The sequence below is a fragment of the Schistocerca serialis genome, chromosome 1, assembly GCF_023864345.2.
Source record: "Schistocerca serialis cubense isolate TAMUIC-IGC-003099 chromosome 1, iqSchSeri2.2, whole genome shotgun sequence".
Taxonomy (NCBI): Eukaryota; Metazoa; Arthropoda; class Insecta; order Orthoptera; family Acrididae; genus Schistocerca; species Schistocerca serialis.
In genome coordinates, this window is record NC_064638.1 from 1,107,619,322 (window position 1) to 1,107,642,759 (window position 23,438).

Here is a 23,438-nt window from a genome sequence, read left to right on the forward strand (position 1 = left end):
ACAGTTTTAATACTTCCTCCACTGTAGACTCAGCGCTTCTAGCCCGCTCGTTTCATTTGCTATTAACTGCAGAATGATGATCTTGGAGCACTCCTGAATCTACATATTTGTTAGATTTAAAGTGAGTGAGAGGGGGTCCTACCATCCTGACGAACAGCATTGCAGATTTTGTCCGTACAAGCACAAATGACCTACATGAAGTAAGCATAACGGTTGTTTGAGAGAAACCCCTTTCACACTCGCTGGAAGATACTGCATTTGTCTCCAAAGTGTAATTCAGAGCCTACATCTAGGAATTTATTTTCTTGAAGACATTCAGGGAAACAACGAATTGCTTCTGTTTTATCTAAGCAAAATTTGTGGACTAACTTCGTAATTTTGTCTTCAAAAATGTCGTATGCTTCCCAGGATTTTCTGGCCAATACTTGGAATCCAAAATCTTATTGCATTCATGCCAGTTAACATAATCTCCTTGAAGCAGACGCTTTCCAACAGCTTCTTTCAATCCTTTATAAAAATCTGATGAACTAATTACATGACTGCGTTTTTCATTTTAGTGGAGCCCAGTCCTTTTTAACTTTATGGTCTCCTTACTTTGAAGAGAGATATCTCAAAAATTTAGACTGCTTTCATTATCCTCCTGTCTGCTTTGTACAAGTCACATTTCTGTCTTGTAGAACTAGACATAGTGCGCTAAGTTCTTGCAGAACGTCACAGATAAGGCCCAAATCAAGAACAAACTCGGATGAACGTTATTTTTCTCAACATACCCTAATAAAGACGGCGTACTGTTTTGCGTCTTTTATGTTTCTCATTTATTAGAGATAGTACTTATTTAGTTGATCGGTCGAAGAAAGTGAAATATTTGTAGATGTAAAGAAGTTGATGAATTTGACTGTAGTAATCTCTTCTAAATTCTGAATGAGGCGCGAATAAAATACAAGTAGCGGTAGTTTATCAACTACTTGTACAGAAACTAGACTGTAGTTAAGATTCGAAGGGGATGGAAGGAAAGCAGTAGTCGGAAAAGGAGTGAACACACTTGTAGTTTATCTCCAAAGTTATTCAGTTATTGCATTGAGCAACCTGAAAAGTAAAACAAGGAGAAATTTGAAAAAGGTATTAAAGCTGAGGTGGAACAAATAAAATGTAACCATCAGTGTCGTTCAATGCATGTGTAAAATTAAAAATGCTACATTTAAAAAAAAAACTATAGGAGAGATCATTGAAAGAAAACAGTGAATACAGAATTTAAACATATATAATTTCATATTTTTCTCTGTTGCTGAATGTCTTTAGGATTAATTATGATATTTGTGTCTTCTACAAAAAAAAATCAATTTAAATGTAAGGTCTTTTAAATATAGCAGGAGCAACAGTGCCCTGAATATAGAGCCTCTCCCAAGACCCAATCAGAAACACAACCACTGTTAACAGCTGGTTAATAAAGTAACGCAACTTTCCCAAGTCGTTTTTTAAAGTATGGTAAAACAGTTTGTTTGTTGTTATCTGTTGTTTGTTGCATTTCTAAAAAATGTGATTAGCAGCCAAATACGTTGGATAAACCACAGAAAATACCATCTGATGGTGTTTAATCATCCTAAAATTTGTGTAAATGCCATTATGAGTTGTCATTCATACTGCGATTTGCTGGAGTGTTAGTATTAACAAGGTAGGACACATTGTGCAGCACATTACTTTCTGAAATGAAACAGTTCAGTCATTATTGACGTAACTGCATAGTTTATTCTCTATGGGAAACATGCAAATGTATTCAAAAAATGGTTCAAATGGCCCTGAGCACTATGGGACTTAACATCTGAGGTCATCAGTCCCCTAGAACTTAGAACTACTTAAAACTAACTAACCTAAGGACATCACATACATCCATGCTCGAGGCAGGATTCGAACCTGCGACGGTAGCAGTCGCGCGGTTCCAGACTGAAGCGCCTAGAACCGCTCGGCCACCGCGGCCGGCATGCAAATGTATTAAATACTTCAGAGATGATTGCCTTTACTACATGATAACAAATGTTTAGTTTTCTATTGAAGCCGGCCGGTGTGGCCGAGCGGTTCTAGGCGATACAGTCTGGAACCACGCGACCGCTACTGTCGCAGGTTCGAATCCTGCCTCGGGTATGGCTGTGTGTGATGTCCTTAGGTTAGTTAGGTTTAAATAGTTCTAAGTCTAGGTGGCTGATGACCTCAGAAGTTAAGTCACATAGTGCTCAGAGCCATTTGAACCATTGTTTTTTATTGAAAATACCGTCAACTATGTATGAGCTTATATTTTTAGGATTTATTATTTTCTTAATTTCAGATGAAGAAGTGGTTTAGAACACTACACTGGTGTGCTAAACCTAAGGACGAAAGTAGTTTTCGCATGATGTGTGACTGCCAAGTAACATAATTCGATGAAACGTTGGCCATAGAAAGAACTGCTATAGTATAGTACAGTACAGAATGTAACTGAAAGAAATACACAATGACACGAACAGAGATACACTTTTATTCAAAGACAATAATTACGCTGAAGTCATCGCGATTTATGATGGTTCCCTGTACTTAAGGAAAGGCATGACATGCTTCTTATTAGTGTCTGTGATCACCACGGGCGGTACTGCATCTCTGTAACGTGCTCCCATGCTAGGCACAAGATCAGTAATGAGTTCTTATGATAAGACGTTCAGTTCCTATACCAGCACGGTTGGCAATTGCTGGTTGGTCTGCTGTGGATGTGGACGAGCTGGAATACGTCTTCCTAACATGTCCAACACCTGCTCGAGGAACGAGCAGGCCACTCCATTCGCCGAAAATCCTCTCGTTCGAAGAATTCCTCCATGAGCGCCGTTGATGGTTTCGCGCATTGTCATCCAGGAAAATGAATTCAGAACCGAATGCAACCCTGAAAAGACACACGTGGGTAGGGAGTACAGTATCATAATAACGGTGACCAGTGAGTCTGCGGTGGTCAAAGATTTGGAGGTCAGCACCCCATTGTATCATTATGCCTCCCCACACCAAACATCTGGACCACCAAATCTATCACGTTCGACAGTGTTCCTGGGTGCATTACGTATTGCCACCTCTCGCCATGTGAGAGCATATCCAGAATCACTGCTGAGACTGAACATGCAGAGACCATCAACATGTAGTCGTCGTGCGAGTGTAGAGTGTGAAATTGCATGCCTTGCAGTCACGTTAAATCAGGTTGCAATTCCTACAGCCGTTTGACATGGGTCCCTTCTTGCTTGTCGCACCATGTTGCAGTCATCTCCTGCTGTAGTTGATCATGGTCGATCACCTCCTTTCCTTCGAGTAGCAGTGACCGTGGTTGGGAACACTGCCCATGCATGTGAAACTATGTTGTGAGTAATATCAAATTCCTGGGCTACATCAGTTTCCCGATAATTTTTCCAGTGTGAAGTCCTCCAGATGTTGTCCTCTGGGAATGTTACAATGAAGAACTCCACCACAGAGCACCGTAACTGCTCGCTGATTGACACAATCGTTGTGGAGCCAGCCCCATTTCGCGCTATTGTCACGCTGACCTCATTCCAAGTGAAGTCCAACTTTCTGGGAGACGTTTGCCAACATGCTCCTGCACTTTCTTTTACTTCCACTGAGTAATTAATGTGTCTTTTTACTTTATCTAGCTCGCTCTTAAGTTTTGCAAAGCAGTGTAGATCGAATATTTTTATGAAAATTAGTTTTTCTGCAGTCTACTCTGATTTTTCTGCTAAGTCCTTGAGTTTACTTTCTCTACTGTATTTAATAAATGATAATTAACAATTCTTTCAACACATGAGATATCATTAACAGCTTTTCTGTTCAAATTAAGACAGATGTTATGTTGTTCTGATATCTGCTGTACCATCTCTTGTTTTAGTATGCCATATATAGATTTAACTCTGTTAATTTGAGATATGATTTACGTGTTTCTAGACTTTTTAAATATCATGAGTGATTAATTTAGTTCGTAACTAAAGAAGGATATTTTCTTTTTACCATGTACATCTCCCGTCTCCGTTTATAAGATACCAATTAGTAATCTATCGATTTTCCAATTGTTTTCATTGTCTTTTCACTTAGTTTACTGAGAAATCTGTTTTAAAATAATGACCTGTCATCAAATTAGATAAATCTGACATGAACACATTCTTCTCAAACAATTGTATTGCTACCTACTTTGAAAAGATTAATTTGAAAATCTTGTAGCCTGGTGTTATTGATAATTATTCGAGCTGATTGCAATAATTGTATCTCATCACTATATTACTACAGAATTTTATGCTGATTAGCTGTAAATCACGATCTGAGAGGACATTTATTTCTTACTTGGAGGTTTGTCTATAAATACATCACCAATCAGTGTTCTATTATCTGGAAAATTAAATAATGAATTCTTATTGTACGATCGAAATAATCTGGTATTGACTCTTTATACGATGTTTCTCTACCAGCGTTGTAGTCCCTGGCCTATTCAGATCCCCAGTCTGGACCGAACTGAACTATTTCAAGATGAGCAAAGGTAATTTAACTCCGTCCGAACAGGCCTCGAAAGGCCAACCGCTACCGACGGACCGCCGTGTCATCCTCAGCGATAGGCGTTACTGGACTCGGATATGGAGGAGCAAATGGTTAGCAAACCGTTCTCCCGGCCGTTGTCAGTTTTCGTGATCGGAGCCGCTACTTCTGAGTAAGCAGCTCCTCAATTGCGCTCGCAAGGGCTGAGTGTACCCCACTTGCCAACAGAGCTCGGTAGGCCCGTATGGTACCCATCCAAGTGCTAGACAAGCCCGACAGAGCTTAACATCGGTGATCTAACGGGCACCCGTGTTAACACTGCGGCGAGGCCGGTGGCAAAGGTAGGTTAAGTGCCACATTAATTTTCTCACTAATCCAGCACCAGCTCCTCATCATACTTCAAAAAGTACTAAAAAATCCACTTTCAGGATTTCACAACCTCACATACAGCCTTATCCAAAGATTAAATAATGGAATACGCATAGTAGGTAACCGGCGCTGTTAGATACAGGGATGATGGCAAACAGTGTCTGTCCATAGGAATTTGGTCACAGATATTACAGGCCGATGTGGCTTGTAGACCTACAGATTCGCTTTAGAACACTGTAAGAGCCACTGCAATTTCTTGCGTTAGGATTTAAGTCATGACATTACTAAACTGCCCGTCCGCCCCCGGTAGCTGAGTGGTCAGCGCGACAGAATGTCAATCCTAAGGGCCCGCGTTCGATTCCCGGCTGGGTCGGAGATTTTCTCCGCTCAGGGACTTGTTAGTGTGTTGTCCTAGTCATCATCATTTCATCCCCATCGACGCGCAAGTCGCCGAAGTGGCGTCCAATCGAAAGACTTGCACCCGGCGAACAGTCAACCCGACGGAAGGCCCTAGTCACACGACTAAACTGCCATCCATCTCCTCCCTAGCTCAATGGTCATCGCTTCTTGTTGCCTAGTAGGAGATCTGGATTCAATTCTCGGTATTGCCTGGAATCTTTTCTTCGTTGTACCACTGGAACAGGGTGTACACAACCTCGTGGGGCCAATTGAGGAGCTACTTGAATGAGAGGTAGCAGCTCCCTGGTCTGGAAAACTAACGACGAATGGGTTTCCTGGCCCCATGTCGCACTGTACGGCATCCAAACAACGCCATTTGGCAGAAAATGACATGGCTACCGATCTATATCGCGTCTCCCAATAAGCATAAACATGTAGCTACTTTCTTATTACTAGATTGACAGCTCTGCAGGAGTCTGTAGACAGGTAGGCTAAAATAGTGGTACGTGAGTTTATTTACATGAAAGCATGAGCGAAATAAACCAATAACAAACAACATTATCTTTAATGTCTTATCATCAGCGCTTACTAAGTTGGGCTGAAAGGCGTCCTAATATATTAGTTTTCTGCAGAGAGAAATTTAAATTTTTGTTAATAATGGGAAATAGATATTCCTAAACAGCAGATGACTTCCATACGTATACACGCCCTTGAAATAAGTGAGGAGTCAAATGAGCGCTAGCAGACAGTGTGATTGCGCTCAAAGTGAAGTTAGGACAAACAAGCCTCCATCACGAATTTGAACTTGCCCACGGTCCGCTAGGAACAGAGATTAACGTATAATCGACTGTGAACAACTTGGGTGTAGAACATGCACGTCTACTAGTTCTTTGAGAGTCCATATCTCCGTAATGATCCGTTAGACATTGCGTTTGGCGTAAATGAACAAGTAGTGCAGCGAAAATGCAAAACCCTGTGATGTGACTCTTCGAGAAAAAAATCTCGAAACGTCTGTTAATCGCGGAGGACACACAGGATGTTCGGAAATTCCCCTTACATACTTCGAAGACTTGCAGAGGGGAGTGGTTACCTAAAATTTTCAATAGGAACCAATGTCCGGAAAATTACCGTTTCTGTGCTACAGCAGTTTGACAATGTTTGCTAGGTAGGTATGCAACAGAGTAGTCTTGGTGGGGGGTGACGTCGGATCGGCTGATGTCATTTGGCGTCTGTCCTACCTCTCCTATTGGTTCGAGCCTCATTCACTTGTCTCTGAGTGTTGGATCAACGTGGCTGAGAATACGTTTGCAGTATACACCGACGTGATACTTCTGAATGGCGAAGCTCACAGTAATGGAAGAGCTGCTTGTCGCCATTATCAAGCTCTTTCTCCACTGCGTCCGACTCCATCCTATCACTTTTTCGCCACAATTACGCAACGGCTTCGAGAAAAGGGTACCTTCGCCGTCAGTAGGTGTGACTGTGGTGCTCCAAGGAGAAGCCGCACACCTGAACTGGAAGAGGCCACATTACACCTCATTGAAGAGAATCCTTCAACGAGTAGACGAGGAATTTCTTTGACTATTAATGAATGAAACTGTAAAACAAGTGATATACTGTTTCGCGTTACCAACACGTTTTGAAACGATTGTAGCACGGAAACGGTGCGTTTCCAGGCATTACCTTGTACAGAGTTCATTTTTTCCTTTTTCTTGGAACGAATTGTATGCTGTTTCAGGAGCAATGGTAAACTACTCTGTAGTTCACGAAGCGTACTGTATACAGGATTTTCTGACGATTTTTCGTGCGGTTTATAATGGCAAGTTTCCAGCTGCTACGTTGACGATTCCATTTGTGCCTGGGCGTAGCACAAGCAATTTTGCTTGAAACATGAAAACATACCAGCACCCTGTACAATTATGGAATGAATAAATATTGTTAACAGCGACATGTGGAATGTCTACATTCAGTAATACATTAAGACTATGAACCCAGTTCTTATCAAAATCCCATGTAATGTAAATATGAAATCTGGTGTCTGAATGTCTAACCCATGAATGTACACTGCGGTGACAAAAGTCATGGGGTAGAGATTTGCACTTATAGAGATGGCGGTATTATGGCGAACACAAGGTATAAAAGGGCAGTGCATCGACGGAGGTGTCATTTGTACTCAGGTGGTTTATATGGAAAGGTTTCCGACGTGATTATGGCTGTACGTCAGGAATTAAGAGATTTTGTACGTGGAATGATAACTGGGGCTAGAAGCATGGGGCATTCCATTTAAGAAATCATTAGGGAATTCAACATTCCGAGGTGCACAGCCCAAGAGTGTGACGACAGTACCAAATTTCAGGCATTACCTCTCATCACGAACGAAGCAGTGGCCGACGGCCTTCACTTAACGACCGAGACCCGCGGCGTTTTCGTAGAGTTGTCAGTGCCAACAGACAAGCAACAGTGAGTGAAATAACCGCAGAAATCAATGTGGAACGTACGGCGAACGTATTCGTTAGGACAGTGGGGAGAAATTTGGCGTTAATGCGCTATGACATCAGACGACCGACTCGACTGCCTTTTCTAACAGCACGATATCACCTGCAGCACCTCTCCTGTGCTCGGTGACTATATCGATTGGACCACAGACGTCAGAAAACAGTGGCTTGATCAGATGAGTCCCAATTTCAGTTGGTAAGAGCTGATGGTAGAGTTCGAGTGTGGTGCAAACCCCACGAAGCCTTGGACCGAAGTATATACTTGTATGGATATGGTGTCTGTTCTTTCGGACATGTCCGAAAGAACAGACACCATATCCATATAAGTATATAGTTCTGGCAACACCGGCCACGACCTTCTTCTTCTGTGCGGATGCACACATATTCCTCGAACTCTTACGGGACTTGGTAAGAATGTCTTCTACGAGTAATGAGTGTGTTGGGGTGGGACACTACGAATGTAGTGTGTGAACATACAAGGTGAGAATGTGGGTCTCGCGGGAGGCGTGCGCGAGATAGTCCCTGCACTCGCGCTATCCTCTGTGCCCTCAGTGGCTCAGATGGATAGTCCGGCTCCGCAGCGTAGCGGTAGCGTTACCGCCTACCACGCAGGGGACCCGGGTTCAATTTCCGGCAGAGGACTGGGTGTTGTCTGTTCTTCATCATCATTTCGCCGGCACGGTAGCTCATCGTGTTCGGTCAGAGGGCTGCATGCTCTCTATAATAAAAAAACTGAGTGAAAGAATCAACGATCAACATGAACGGATATCTTGTGACGTCCGCCCAGACCAAATGCAACGAACTATATCGAACAAAATGAAAAAAAAGAGAGATGGATATAGCGTCTGCCATGTAAGCAGGAGATCCCAGGTTCGAGTCCCGGTCGGGACACACATTTTCACCTGTCTCCGTTGATGTATATCAATGCCCGTTAGCAGCTGAAGGTATTAAAGTAATTCTGATTTTCTAGACCGAAGTCGTCAACACGGCACTGTGCAGACTGGTGGTGGCTACGTAATGGTGTGGGCTATGTTTACATGGAATGGACTGCGTCCTCTGGTCAAACTGAACCGATCATTAACTGGAAATAGTTACGTCCGTATACTGGGAGACCATTTGCAGCCAAACAACGATGGAATTTTTACGGATGACAAGGCGCCATGTCACCGGACCACAATTGTTTGTAGTTGGTTTGAAGAACATTCTGGACAGTTAGGGAGAATCATTTGGCCACACAGATGGCCCAACATGAATCTCATTGAACATTTGTGGACTTAATCGAGAGATCAATTGGTGCACAAAATCCTGCACCTTCGCAATTATGGACGGCTATCGAGGCAGGATGGCCTAACATTTCCGCAGGAGTCTTCCAACGACTTGCTGTGTCCATGTCGCGTCAAGCTGCCGCAGTACGCCAGACAAAAGGAGGTCCGACATGGTATCATGGTGTACCCCTTGACCTTTGTCACGTCTTTGTAACCATCCTGTACAAAGTTCATTTTTCCTTTCTCGAAACGAATTATATGCTATTTCTGAAGTAGTGGTAAAATATTTAGTAGCTCATAGAGCATGCCATATAAAGGGTTTTTTGAAGGTTTTTAGTGTGGTTTATTACGGCAAGTTTCCTACTTGAGTTGCGGATTCCATTTGTGCCTGAGGATAGGATCGTTAGTTTAGTTTTAAACATGAAAACAAACAGGTGCCCTATATAATTGTTGAATATACTGCATTCGCAATGAATAAAAATTGTTAACAGCGACATATGGAATGTTTACACTCAATTATTATGCGAAGGCTTTGGATGTGGTGCTGATCAAACACCCATATAATGTTGAAATGTTAAACCTGCTGTCTGTATGTCAGGCCCATAAATACACTTCTGGCCATTAAAATTGCTACACCAAGAAGAAATGCGGATGATAAACGGGACAAATATATTATACTAGAACTGACATGCGATTACATTTTCATTCAGTTTGGGTGCATAGATCCTGAGAAATCAGTACCCAGAACAACCACCTCTGGCCGTAATAACGGCCTTGATACGCCTAGGCATTGAGTCAAACAGAGTTTGGATGGCGTGTACAGGTACAGCTGCCCATGCAGCTTCAACACGATACCACAGTTCATCAAGAGTAGTGACTGGCGTATTGTGACGAGCCAGTTGCTCGGCCACCATTGACCAGACGTTTTCAATTGGGGAGAGATCTGGAGAATGTGCTGGCCAGGGCAGCAGTCGAACATTTTCTGTTTCCAGAAAGGCCCGTAGAGGACCTGCAACATGCGGTAGTGCATTATCATGCTGAAATGTAGGGTTTCGCAGGGATCGAATGAAGGGTAGAGCCACGGGTCGTAACACATCTGAAATGTAACGTCCACTGTTCAAAGTGCCGCCAATGCGAACAAGAGGTGACCGAGACGTGTAAGCAATGGCACCCCATACCATCACGCCACGTGATACGCCAATATGGCGATGACGATTACACGCTTCCAACGTGCGTTCACCGCGATGTCGCCAAACACGGATGCGACCATCATGATGCTGTAAACAGAACCTGGATTCATCCGAAAAAATGACGTTTTGCCATTCGTGTACGCAGGTTCGTCGTTGAGTACACCATCGCAGGCGCTCCTGTCTGTGATGCAGCGTCAAGGGTAACCGCAGCCATGCTCTCCGAGTTGATAGTCCATGCTGCTGCAAACGTCGTCGAACTGTTCGTGCAGATGGTTGTTGTCTTGCAAACGTCCCCAACTGTTGGCTCAGGGATCGAGACGTGGCTGCACGATCCGTTTCAGCCATGCGGATAAAATGCCTGTCATCTCGACTGCTAGTGATACGAGGCCGTTGGAATAAAGCGCGGCGTTCCGTGTTGCCCTCCTGAACCCACCGATTCCATATTCTGCTAACAGTCATTGGATCTCGGCAAACACGAGCAGCAATGCCGCGATACGATAAACTGCAATCGCGATAGGCTACAATCCGACCTTTATCAAAGTCGGAAACTTGATGATACGCATTTCTCCTCCTTACACGAGGCATCACAACAACGTTTCACCAGGCAACGCCGGTCAACTGCTGTTTGTGTATGAGAAATCGGTTGGAAACTTTCCTCATGTCAGCACGTTGTAGGTGTCGCCACCAGCGCCAACCTTGTGTGAATGCTCTGAAAATCTAATCATTTACATATCACAGCATCTTATTCCGGTCCGTTAAAATTCGCGTCTGTAGCATGTCATCTTCGTGGTGAAGCAATTTTAATGGCCAGCAGTGTACATTAAAACACACACAATAATTTCTCCAGATTTATTCTCTTACCGACTGCACTGCGAGTCGCTGTCTTACCTCCTGGTCCTGAGGAGGATGAAGATGATGTGGAAGTTCCTTGGAAGAGAGGCGCGCCGCCGGCAGGTCGAAACAGTCCAATTCCTCCGAGGTTTCCTAAGCCGCTTGGGATAACATTAGCCGCGTTCGGCACTACGTTGGGTATCGGCTGGGTGGCGACTGTGTTTGTCCCCTGGTTAGCTGCGCCCGACCTATTTGGAAGCAAGTCAGGTTGGTACGCATATGGATTTGTCTGTGGAATGCCGAAACCTTGGCCATAGCCGTAGCCTTGGCCGACGTTGAAACCCTGCCCTGTGCCGAAGGCCGGCCCTGTTCCGTATGCTTGCCCTGGAACAAGGCCGTACCCCGGCCCGTAGTTCGGTCCCTGACCATAGCCATACGACGGCGGCTGCGTTACAGGCAGAGGTACTGACGCCGGCGGGGAGGAAACGGGCAGCCCCGCGAGCAGCCATTCGAAATCATCAGCATCCGACGGCGTCACGAGACCCTGCGCCTGAAACACAAAACGATAACGGCACATCAAAACAAAATATTGTAATGTGTCTATGACTATAGGGACAGAGGTGGAAACGATGGCGCTGTATCGCATTAATTTATCTACATCTACATTTATACTCCGCAAGCCACCCAACGGTGTGTGGCGAAGGGCACTTTACGTGCCACTGTCATTACCTCCCCTTACTCTTCCAGTCGCGTATGGTTCGCGGGAAGAACAACTGCCGGAAAGCCTCCGTGTGCGCTCGAATCTCTCTAATTTTACATTCGTGATCTCCTCGGGAGGTATAAGTAGGGGGAAGCAATATATTCGATACCTCATCCAGAAACGCACCGTCTCCAAACCTGGCGAGCAAGCTACACCGCGATGCAGAGCGCCTCTCCTGCAGAGTCTGCCACTTGAGATTGCTAAACATCTCCGTAACGCTAACACGGTTACCACATAACCCTGTGACGAAACGCGCTGCTCTTCTTTGGATCTTCTCTATCTCCTCCGTCAACCCGATCTGGTACGGATCCCACACTGATAAGCAATACTCAACTATAGGTCGAACGAGTGTTTTGTAAGCCACCTCCTTTGTTGATGGACTACATTTTCTAAGGACTCTCCCAATGAATCTCAATCTGGCACCCGCCTTACCAAAAATTAATTTTATATGATCATTCCACTTCAAATCGTTCCGCACGCATACTCCCAGATATTTTACAGAAGTAACTGCTACCAGTGTTTGTTCCGCTACCATATAATCATGCAATAAAGGATCCTTCTTTCTATGTATTCACAATACATTACATTTGTCTATGTTAAGGGTCAGTTACCACTCCCTGCACCAAGTGCCTATACGCTGCAGATCTTCCTGCATTTCACTGCAATTTTCTAATGCTCCAACTTCTCTGTATACTACAGCATCATCCGCGAAAAGCCGCATGGAACTTCCGACACTATCTACTAGGTCATTTATACATATTGTGAAAAGCAATTGTCCCATAACACTCCCCTGTGGCACGCCAGAGGTTACTTTCACGTCTGTAGACGTCTCTCCATTGATAACAACATGCTGTGTTCTGTTTGCTAAAAACTATTCAATCCAGCCACACAGCTGGTCTGATATTCCGTAGGCTCTTACTTTGTTTATCAGGCGACAGTGCGGAACTGTATCGAACGCCTTCCGGAAGTCAAGGAAAATAGCATCTACCTGGGAGCCTGTATCTAATATTTTCTGGGTCTCATGAACAAATAAAGCGAGTTGGGTCTCACACAATCGCTGTTTCCGGAATCCATGTTGATTCCTACAGAGCAGATTCTGGGTTTCCAAAAACGACATGATACTCGAGCAAAAAACATGTTCTAAAATTCTACGTCAGAGATATAGGTCTATAGTTTTGCGCATCTGCTCGACGACCCTTCTTGAAGACTGGTATTACCTGTGCTCTTTTCCAATCATGTGGCACCTTTCGTTCCTCTAGAGACTTGCGGTACACGGCTGTTAGAAGGGGGGCAGCGGCGAAAAAGAAAATCACGACACCAAAGAGGAGTTGCGCGGAACAAATCAAAGTTGGTGATCTCTATTCAGTTTTCGCATCAATTGCGTAAGAGTGGCGCCAGCACCGTCGCTATGAGGTTGCAAATCATGTTTGCTTTAAATACACGCTGTAACGGTCGTGAGCCCTGCTTACCCTTGAGATTGGACGTGGTGAGTTGATGTTAGGCGACCAAGACGCCATTATCAACACCTCACTGTTTCGACGAGGTCGTGTAACAGGGCTACAAGGAGTTTGATGTTCCCTCCGCGATACTGCTAAAAGCCTTGGCAGGAACGTTGGCACTGTACGTGACTGGCAGCGGTGATCGTGAGAATGTACAGACGCAAGGAGACCGGGCTCCGGACGGCCACGTGGTACTGCCCAGAGGAAAGACCATCGTGATTGGCGTGTGGCTCTGGCGCATCGCACTGCGTCTAGAGCAGGAATCTGAGCAGCAGTTGACACCTCAGTGATACAACGAACTGTTACAGTTTGGTTACTTCAAGGACAACTGCGAACCAGACGGTCTGTAGCGTGCATTCCACCGACCCCAAACTACCGACATTGGCGATTTCAGTAGTGTCTAACGAGAGCTCACTGGAGGGCAGCGTGGAGGTCTTTCGTGTTTTGCTATGAAATCTGATTCTGCCTCGGTGCCAGTGATGGTCTTGTGTTGGTTAGAAGGTCATGTGAGCGCCTGAAAACAACCTGTCCGCGTGCTAAACACACTGGACCTACACTTGGAGCTACAGTCTTTGGTGGCATTTATATGACAGCAAGAGCACTCTCCTAGTTATCCCACACACAATGACTGCAAATGTGTGCGTCAGCTTGGTGATACGACCTGTTGTGGTGCCATTTACGAGGTGCGACATTAAAGTAATGAGACTGATTTTCTTTGCGAGATGTGGCAACCCTACACGCTTGCGTAGGCACAATATCTTTGATCTTGGTCTATAAGCTGCTTCTAGTCCAAGCGGCACATCGATGCAACTGCTCAGTAGTGAGTTGTGCTGTAATAAGTTAACACGTGTTTGTGTCTCTCGTCACGGAAATGGAGCCGCATAATATTACGCACCGGTATGCCATCTCTTTTTGCGTTAAATTGGGTAAAAACAGGATTACAACTTACGGTAAGCTTCATAAGGCTTTTGGAGAGAAGGTTATATCAAGAGGTAAGTTTTTCGTTAGCATAAAATGTTTAGCGAAGGCAGAACGAATGTTGGAAATGAAGACCGCAGTGGACGACCATAAACCTCATCGATGGATGTCAACTTGGCCAGGGTGCGTGAACGCGCACAATTTGATCAAAGATTACCCGTGAAAATGTTTGCAGAAGAAATGAACATCAATCGAGAAACGGTTTGTCTAATAATAACTGAAGATCTTGGTATAAGAAAGAGTTGTGCAAAAATGGTCCCCAAAAATCTCACACGACAACAGCGAGAAACACGGAAAAATGGCAGCTGATCTGTTAGAGCAAACGGAAATTGTTGAGCCGTATTATCACTAGTGATGAAAGTTGGCTTTTTCAGTACGATCCAGAGACGTGTGTTCAAAGGGATCACCCAGGCCAAAAAAAGCTCCCATGTCAAAGTCAAAAGTGAAATGCATGCTTGTGTGCTTCTTTGATTCCAAGGGAATTGTTCATAAAAAGTGGGTACCTGCTGGACAAACAGTTAACCAATATTACTACAAAGAAATTTTAGAAAGACTTCGTAAAAGAATTCTTCGTGTCCGTGCCAACATTGCTGATAATTGGATTCTGCATCAGGATAGTGCGCCATCCCGTACTGCTCTGTCAGTACAGCAATTTTTAACCTCAAAACAAATTTCAGTACTACCACAGCCACCTCACTCACCAGATATTGCTCCGTGCAACTTTTTTCTATTTCCAAGAGTCAAAACGGAGGTCAAGTGACACTATTTTCAAACAACACAAGATGTCCAAAAAGCTGTGACGAGGGTCTTGGAGGGTATTACAGAAGATGAGTTCCATAAATGTTACTATCAATGGCAGAAGCGCTGGAAAAAGTGTGTGCAATCAGATGGGAACTACTTTGAAGGAGACAACACTAAACTTGACTAAAACAGTAAGCATCATTTTTTTCACATCAGTCTCATTACTTTATTATCGCACCTCGTATAAACAACATTGCAGGGGGTGTTTTCCAACAGGATAACGCTCTCCAACATAAGGCTGTTGTAGCCAGATATGCTCTACAGACTGACGACATTTTGCCTCGGCCTGCTCGATCACCAGATCTGTCTCCAATCGAGCTCATATGGGACACCATCGGACGACAAGTCCAGCGTATTCCACAAACAGCATTAACCGTCCCGGTATCAACCGGTCAAGTGCAACAAGCATGGAACCCCGGCCCGCAAATTGACATCCGGCACCTGTACAACATAATGCATGCCCGTTTTCAAGCTTGCATTCAACACCTGTCGGTTGTACCGGTTACTAATGTGCAGGCTTTCACACTTGCAATGGCTTATGTTGTACTAACATTAACCTATAATCTTGCAGTGTTAACCACTTCAATATGTTACGTACACAAATGTATTCCCAGAATTTCATTACTCTGTATTAATTATTTTTTTGTGTGCGATTTTTTTCGTCAGAGTATTATCTCTCAAGTCATCATCCCTTTTTCTCAATACATACTAATCGTTCGGGGACGAATGACGTATCGTTAGAAATGTTTTTTAACTGGATTCTGACATTGAACACTGATTTTGCACCAAAACGTACGACCTGCAGAAATATTTTAACATAAAAGAGACTTTTAACTACCACAGGCAATAGGACATCATGAATGCCCAGCTTCATACCTTTATTGTACGCAGGTAAGTTATTAATCACGAATAAGAGACTCCCATTTCATATTATCTTACTACAAATAACAATTTCTTCGTTTTAAAGTACTTATTAACTAGATAATTTGTATATAGCACTGCCATACAAAATAACCGTGACCATTGCGGTAGTCAATTATCTCTGCTCTTCGTGCGAGCTGACTTTTTTAAGCGAATATACTTTCCGAAACTACAAACATATTTCGTTATTGCAGCCTTGAACTGTGATTTAATAATTACTACTACAGACTAACCTGTTTAATGTAGCTGAAAATGTTTGTCGGGTTCAAGTTATAGATTATGTGGTCCTACTGACAGTCCCTGATCTCTGCCCTTCGTACAAGCCAGAACAAACATTCCGAATGGAATTCTGATTTTTAGACACATTTAAATGTATACAAGGATTCATCATAAATCATGATTATTATTTCACTTCGTTCGCTCAATTTTTCTTAGATGTTTTCTCTTCATTCCCACAACTACGCTTGCCCCAACGACTACGCTTATTCCAAATACTGCCATTACTTAAAACTATAAAAATCTGAAAGTTTCGCACAGGTCCCTTGATGAAGCTATAATGTGACACCAGACGCATATCCCTATCTGCTCCTGTAAATACTAGTTGCAGATTAAAAGCCATGGACGTATGTGATATGCAGCAGCACACCGCACCAAAACATCACAATTATAAATTCAAAAATTTATCTAAATTCAATTTCTCTGTTTGAATAAAATACGTTATTTGAGAGAAATAACATATTAGGATCACTGATGATCACGACAGCATCCACAGAAGTAGCCTCTACAACACATTACGAGAATTTAGTATACCCAGTAAAATCATTAGGATGATACAAATGTGCACGGATGGCTCCCAGGCAGCCGTGAAGTTCAGAGGATCCATATCCCCCACCTTTCCAATTAAAACAGTCTTACGACAGGGAGACGCCCTTGCATGTATCCTCTTCAACCCTGCATTAGAGAAAGTGGTTCGGAAGAGTAATTTACATCTATACCATGGTCTCCGATTGGAACACAGTGAAGTAAAACTCCTGGCTTATGGAGATGATATAGTGTTGCTAAGTGAGACTGAAGAAGAACTGAAACGCATGTACAGATCTCTCAGGCACAGTGCCAGCAAAATGGGGCTTTTGATTAACCAAGAGAAAACTGAATATATGGAAATAGATCGAGTCATAAACCCGAATCCTTACTTTGAAATTGACCAGCATTCTAAATTCAGAAAAGTTCTCCAGTTTAAATACCTTGCATCCCGTTTCAACAGTAAAAATATCATAACAATGGATATAAATGAAAGAATAGCCACAGGGTCAAGATGTCTGTACTCACAAAGCAACCCACTGAAAAGTAAAGCTTTGTCAATCACGACAAAGATGAAGATGTATAACACTATCATCTGCCCCATAGTACTGTACGGTTAAGAAAGCTGGACACTTACAAAGAATGAAAGAGAAAAACTGAATGATTTCGAAAGAAGAGTAATGAGAAAAATCTGCGGACCTGTGTTGGACAATGGTGTATGGAGAATTCGAAAGAACAATGAAATTTATCAGTTAATGAAGCAACGCACTATCATCCAGAAATTAAAAAGCAGGAGTCTGCAATGGGCTGGACATGTGGCTAGAATGGAAAACAACAGAATCACCAAGAAAGCATTTGAAGGAACTCTCCAGGCAACAAGACGATTGTGCCGACACCGTACAAGTTGGAAAGATGACATAGAGAAGGACATCGCAGCATTAGTAATTTCCACAGGGTGGAGACAGGCTGCGAGAGATAGAAGGCGGTGAAAGCAGATCGTTTATGCAGCGCGTAGTCTACAGGGCCTGTGATCGCTGAGAAGAGAGAGAGAGAGAGAGAGAGAGAGAGAGAGAGAAGAGAGAGAAGACAAGTATGAATGTATGTAATGCGGAATCTCAGACTAAAATCCATGATATAAATGCCAAGGAGAGCATTTTCGTGAAAGCTTCGCCCGCTTTTTAGCAGTTTGGGCAGTGTGTCAGACGCCCATCAGTAGTCCGAATAAAAACAGACAGCTGAATGTAGCATGTGGCCTGCCACATGAGTAACATGGGGTAGAGAAGTTTCTGCTTTCGTGTCGCTAAGCAGAAGTTACTTCATTAAGTGATACGGTGCGATTGACGCTGGAGTTCTCGTCCGATCACAGGTCCTTTTCGGCGAGCAGAAGCAAATCAGGTAATAACAGTAACCGTGCTATATTAACGTTGAATAAATGTGAGGTTATTTATTGACTGATCAGAGAAATCCTGCGCAGAGCACAGACACAAGATGTGGAACAGCTCTGAATTCCCGAAAGCCAGGAAAAAAGGCTGCGTCTTACTGATGGTGTTGGAATAAATCTGAGTTACCAAAAGATAATGAGCACAAACGGGAAAAAAATACCCGTGGTATTTCAATATTGCGTTAGTGATTAAAGTGTAGATTAGATCATATCGCTGCCTGCGGAGGTATAACGTTACTACGCTGTGTGAAGTATTGATCTCTACAGACGCGCAAAGTCTTGCTTAGCAGTGTAGTATGAGATTTCGATAGTTATAATGTTAAACATTTAAATCTATGAATTATGATTTCCGTACATCTGACTTTAGCTAACTTTTATCTTTCGTTAAGTCCTAAGTCTTTCGAAAGTTTTGTTGCCATCCGTCGTCTTTTCCTGTATTGTGTTAATCTTTTCGTAGTAACCACACCTAACATAAATTGTTTTTTGCATATTCTAGTCATTTTCTGTCCATACTATTTTTCTCCTCTATTGCTCCTTCCATGGCCAGGTTCTGGATGCACAGCGTGTGTCCCACTATCCTGTCCCTTCTTCTAGTAAGGATCTTCCACACATTTGCTGTGTGTGCTATTTACTGCTGTCGTTGTTGCGGTCTGGCATCAGGCGATTACCTCGTTTTCGTAAATACAGTAGCTATGTTGAAAAAGTACGGAGAAAGGAAGAACATGCACTATGTGATGAAAAGTATCCGGACATCTGGCTGAAAATGACTTACAAGTTCGTAGCACACTCCATCGGTAATGCTGGAATTCAGTATGGTGTTGGCCCACCCTTAGCCTTAATGACAGCTTCCGCTATCGCAGGCATACGTTCAGTCAGGTGCTGGAAAGTTTCTTGGGGAATGGCAGCCCATTCTTCACGGAGTGCTGCACTGAGGAGAAGTATCGATGTCGGTTGGTGAGGCTTGGCACGAAGTCGACGTTCCAAAACATCCCAAAGGTTTCTACAGGATTTAGGTCAGGACTCTGTGCAGGCCAGACCATTACAGGGATGTTATTGTCGTGTAAGCAATCCGCCACAAGCCGTGCATTATGAGCAGGTGCTCGATCGTGCTGAAAGACGCCGTCGCCATCCCCGAATTGCTCTTCAACAATGGGAAGCAAGAAGGTTCTTAAAATGTAGGCCTGTGCTGTGATAGTGTCACGCAAAACAACAAGGGATGCAATCCTCCTCCACGGAAAACACGACAAAACCATAACACCACCGCCTCCGAATTTTACCTTTGGCACTACACACGCTGGTAGATGACGTTCACCGGGGATTCGCCACACGCACACCCTGCTATCGAATCGCCACATGGTGTACCGTGATTCGTCACCCCAGACAACGTTTTTCCACTGTTCAATCGTACAATGTTTACGCTCCTTACACCAAGCGATGCATCGTGTGGCATTTAACGACGTGATGTGTGGCTTATGAGCAGCCGCTCGACCATGAAATCCAAGTTTTCTCACCTCCCGCCTAAATTCATAGTACTTGTAGTGGATCCCGATGCAGTTTGTAATTCCTGGGTGATGGTCTGGGTAGATGTCTACCTATTACACATTATGACCCTCTTCAACTGTCGGCGGTCTGTGTCAGTCAACAAACGAGGTCGGCCTGTACGCTTTTGTGCTGTACGTGTCCCTTCACGTTTCCACTTCACTATCACATCGGAAGCAGTGAACCTAGGGATGTTTAGGAGTGTGGGAATCTCGCGTACAGACATATGACACCCAATCACCTGACCACGTTGGAAGTACGTGAGTTCCGCGGAGCGCCCCATTCTGCTCTCTCACGATGTTTAAAGACTACTGAGGTCGCTGATATGGAGTACCTGGCAGTAGGTGGCAGCATACTGCACCTAATACGAAAAACGTCTGTTTTGGGGCTGTCCGGCTACTTTTGATCACATAGTGTATTTGGGATGCTGTCGCAATATTCAGCTGAGGTGATACAGGAAAATAACGAAAAATCTCAATTAGGCTGAGGCGATTCAGGAAAACCACAAAAAATCTAAATTAGGATGGTTTCAGAATAAATTCAGTCATCAGTTGCAAAGGCATTTTTATTTCACTTTACCGGTTTCAAAAAATTAGTCACCTTCAGAAGCTATGTACTGGTTTAGAAGCATAGTGCCATGATTCGTCCAAAATTTGTCGACACCAGTAAGGCGAAATAAAAGTATATTTGCAGCTTACGACGGAATATTATTCTGAAATATATACTACAGTTGCTCAAAATTACAGCTATGAGTAAAATAGGTTGGGCAATGTACCCCTGCCCAACTTCCAACCCACTCCACTCGAATGCAGCGCCTCAGTACCTTCAGTTATGGCAACGTCCTGGCCTCACTTGTCCCTTGCCCTATGCTGTAAAATGAGTTGATGAAAAGGTCAAAATCTGGTATACAAACATTCTTGATGACATTGTGCAAAGTGTGAGCTCCGTTAGTATAAGATTAGATGTAGCACAAGCATACACTGATCAACAGTACCCGTACACCCCTATGAAATGCAGAACTTGTCATATGCGATTGCAGTCTTTCTCAGCGTATTCCACTGATGAATTCTTCTCTGGCGAAGATGATGGGTACGAAACTCATTGAAACGTTGCGACAAGACGACGCCACCACTCGACTGATAACCCCAGAAGAATTCATCGACTGCGTCGTCAGTACACAAGCAGTGCTAGCTGGACCGGGTCGATCAGGAGGGCTCTGCGAGTTCGAATGTGGACTAGTCTTTGGATATCCCCTGAGTAACAAATCCATCAAGGACATTGTAACTATTCTAAATTTGCCGAAGTCGACTGTTGGTGACGTCACTGTGAAGTCGAAACGCGAAGGAACAACCGCGAGTATTGGCACACCTCGTGTAATGACGGACAGAGACCACCGAGCATGAAATCAGCCGAAGGAATCACTCGTGGGTTTCAAAGTGATACAAGTAGTCCAGCTAGCATTGTGACTGTAAGTAGGGAGATAAAAAGAATGGGTATAACAGTCGAGCAGCTCCTTGTAAGCCACACATTTCTGTACTTAGTGATTTGCGATGCCTAAGGTGGTACAAAGAGTGATGTCACAGGACCGTGGACGGCTGGAAACGAATGATTTGGAATGATGAATCGCGCTGTACCCTATCCGATGGAAGGGTTTGGGTTTTGCGAATGCCTGGATAACGTTACCTGCTATCATGTGTAATGTCATCAATGAAGTAAGGAGGAGATGGTATTCCTGCACGGGAGTGTTTCTTGTGTTTGGAGACGATGACCGTATCAACATGACAACGCATCCTATCGTAAAACAGCAGCTGTGAGGCAATGGTTTGTGGACAATGACATTCGTGAAATGGGCTGGCTGCCCAGAGTCCCGGCGTGAACCCAATGAAATACCGTTGGGATGTGTCGGAACGTCAACTTCGCTCTGGACCCCAGCGTCCAACATCCCAGCCTACTATGGTTTCGGTTCTTGAAGAAGAATTGGCAGCTATTCCTCCAAAAACATTCACACACCTCTTTAAAAATGTTCTCAGTAGCGTTCAAGCTGTCATAAAGGCGAATGTTGGACACACTCCATATTAGTGTCCATATCAGTGTCCACTGTCCGCCCCCGGTAGCTGAGTGGTCAGCGCGACAGAACGTCACTCCTAAGGGCCCGGGTTCGATTCCTGGCTGGGTCGGAGATTTTCTCCGCTCAGGGACTGGGTGTTGTGTTTTCCTTATCATCATCATTTCATCCCCATCGATGCACAAGTCGCCGAAGTGGCGTCAAATCGAAAGATTTGTACCCAGCGAACGGTCTGCCCAACGGGAGGCCCTCGTCACACGACATTTACATTTACAGTGTCCACTGACAGGAGTCTGGGCATCTTTGACCAGACTGTGTATAAAGACGTGGATTCTTCCCCCTTCTCTTCTTCTCACGGCATTACAATCCTTTCTGCGTTTTAGCCTCATCAACAAATTTCCTCCATTCTACCCTCTCCAGTGCGGTTCTCCGCCATCCTCGGACTCTGAGAGATTTTATATCTTCTTCCACATCATCAGTACACCGTTTCTGTGGCCTTCCGTTCTGTCTTCTTCCGGTTGGCATCCTTCCAAAAATCCTTTAGTTGTTGTTCAAGTACACTCCGGGAAATTGAAATAAGAACACCGTGAATTCATTGTCCCAGGAAGGGGAAACTTTATTGACACATTCCTGGGGTCAGATACATCACATGATCACACTGACAGAACCACAGGCACATAGACACAGGCAACAGAGCATGCACAATGTCGGCACTAGTACAGTGTATATCCACCTTTCGCAGCAATGCAGGCTGCTATTCTCCCATGGAGACGATCGTAGAGATGCTGGATGTAGTCCTGTGGAACGGCTTGCCATGCCATTTCCACCTGGCGCCTCAGTTGGACCAGCGTTCGTGCTGGACGTGCAGACCGCGTGAGACGACGCTTCATCCAGTCCCAAACATGCTCAATGGGGGACAGATCCCGAGATCTTGCTGGCCAGGGTAGTTGACTTACACCTTCTAGAGCACGTTGGGTGGCACGGGATACATGCGGACGTGCATTGTCCTGTTGGAACAGCAAGTTCCCTTGCCGGTCTAGGAATGGTAGAACGATGGGTTCGATGACGGTTTGGATGCACCGTGCACTATTCAGTGTCCCCTCGACGATCACCAGTGGTGTACGGCCAGTGTAGGAGATCGCTCCCCACACCATGATGCCGGGTGTTGGCCCTGTGTGGCTCGGTCGTATGCAGTCCTGATTGTGGCGCTCACCTGCACGGCGCCAAACACGCATACGACCATCATTGGCACCAAGGCAGAAGCGACTCTCATCGCTGAAGACGACACGTCTCCATTCGTCCCTCCGTTCACGCCTGTCGCGACACCACTGGAGGCGGGCTGCACGATGTTGGGGCGTGAGCGGAAGACGGCCTAACGGTGTGCGGGACCGTAGCCCAGCTTCATGGAGACGGTTGTGAATGGTCCTCGCCGATACCCCAGGAGCAACAGTGTCCCTAATTTGCTGGGAAGTGGGGGTGCGGTCCCCTACGGCACTGCGTAGGATCCTACGGTCTTGGCGTGCATCCGTGCTTCGCTGCGGTCCGGTACCAGGTCGA

At 44.5% G+C, this 23,438-nt stretch overlaps 1 protein-coding gene across 1 annotated transcript in view; it reads right to left on the reverse strand.

The window, feature by feature from the left end:
• LOC126459310 (uncharacterized) overlaps nucleotides 1-23,438 on the reverse strand; it is an 86,093-nt gene that overhangs the window by 18,349 nt on the left and 44,306 nt on the right. Inside the window, exon 4 of the mRNA XM_050095852.1 lies at nucleotides 11,134-11,626. Coding sequence (XP_049951809.1) covers nucleotides 11,134-11,626 — 493 coding nt within the window. The remainder of the gene's footprint in view (nucleotides 1-11,133; nucleotides 11,627-23,438) is intronic.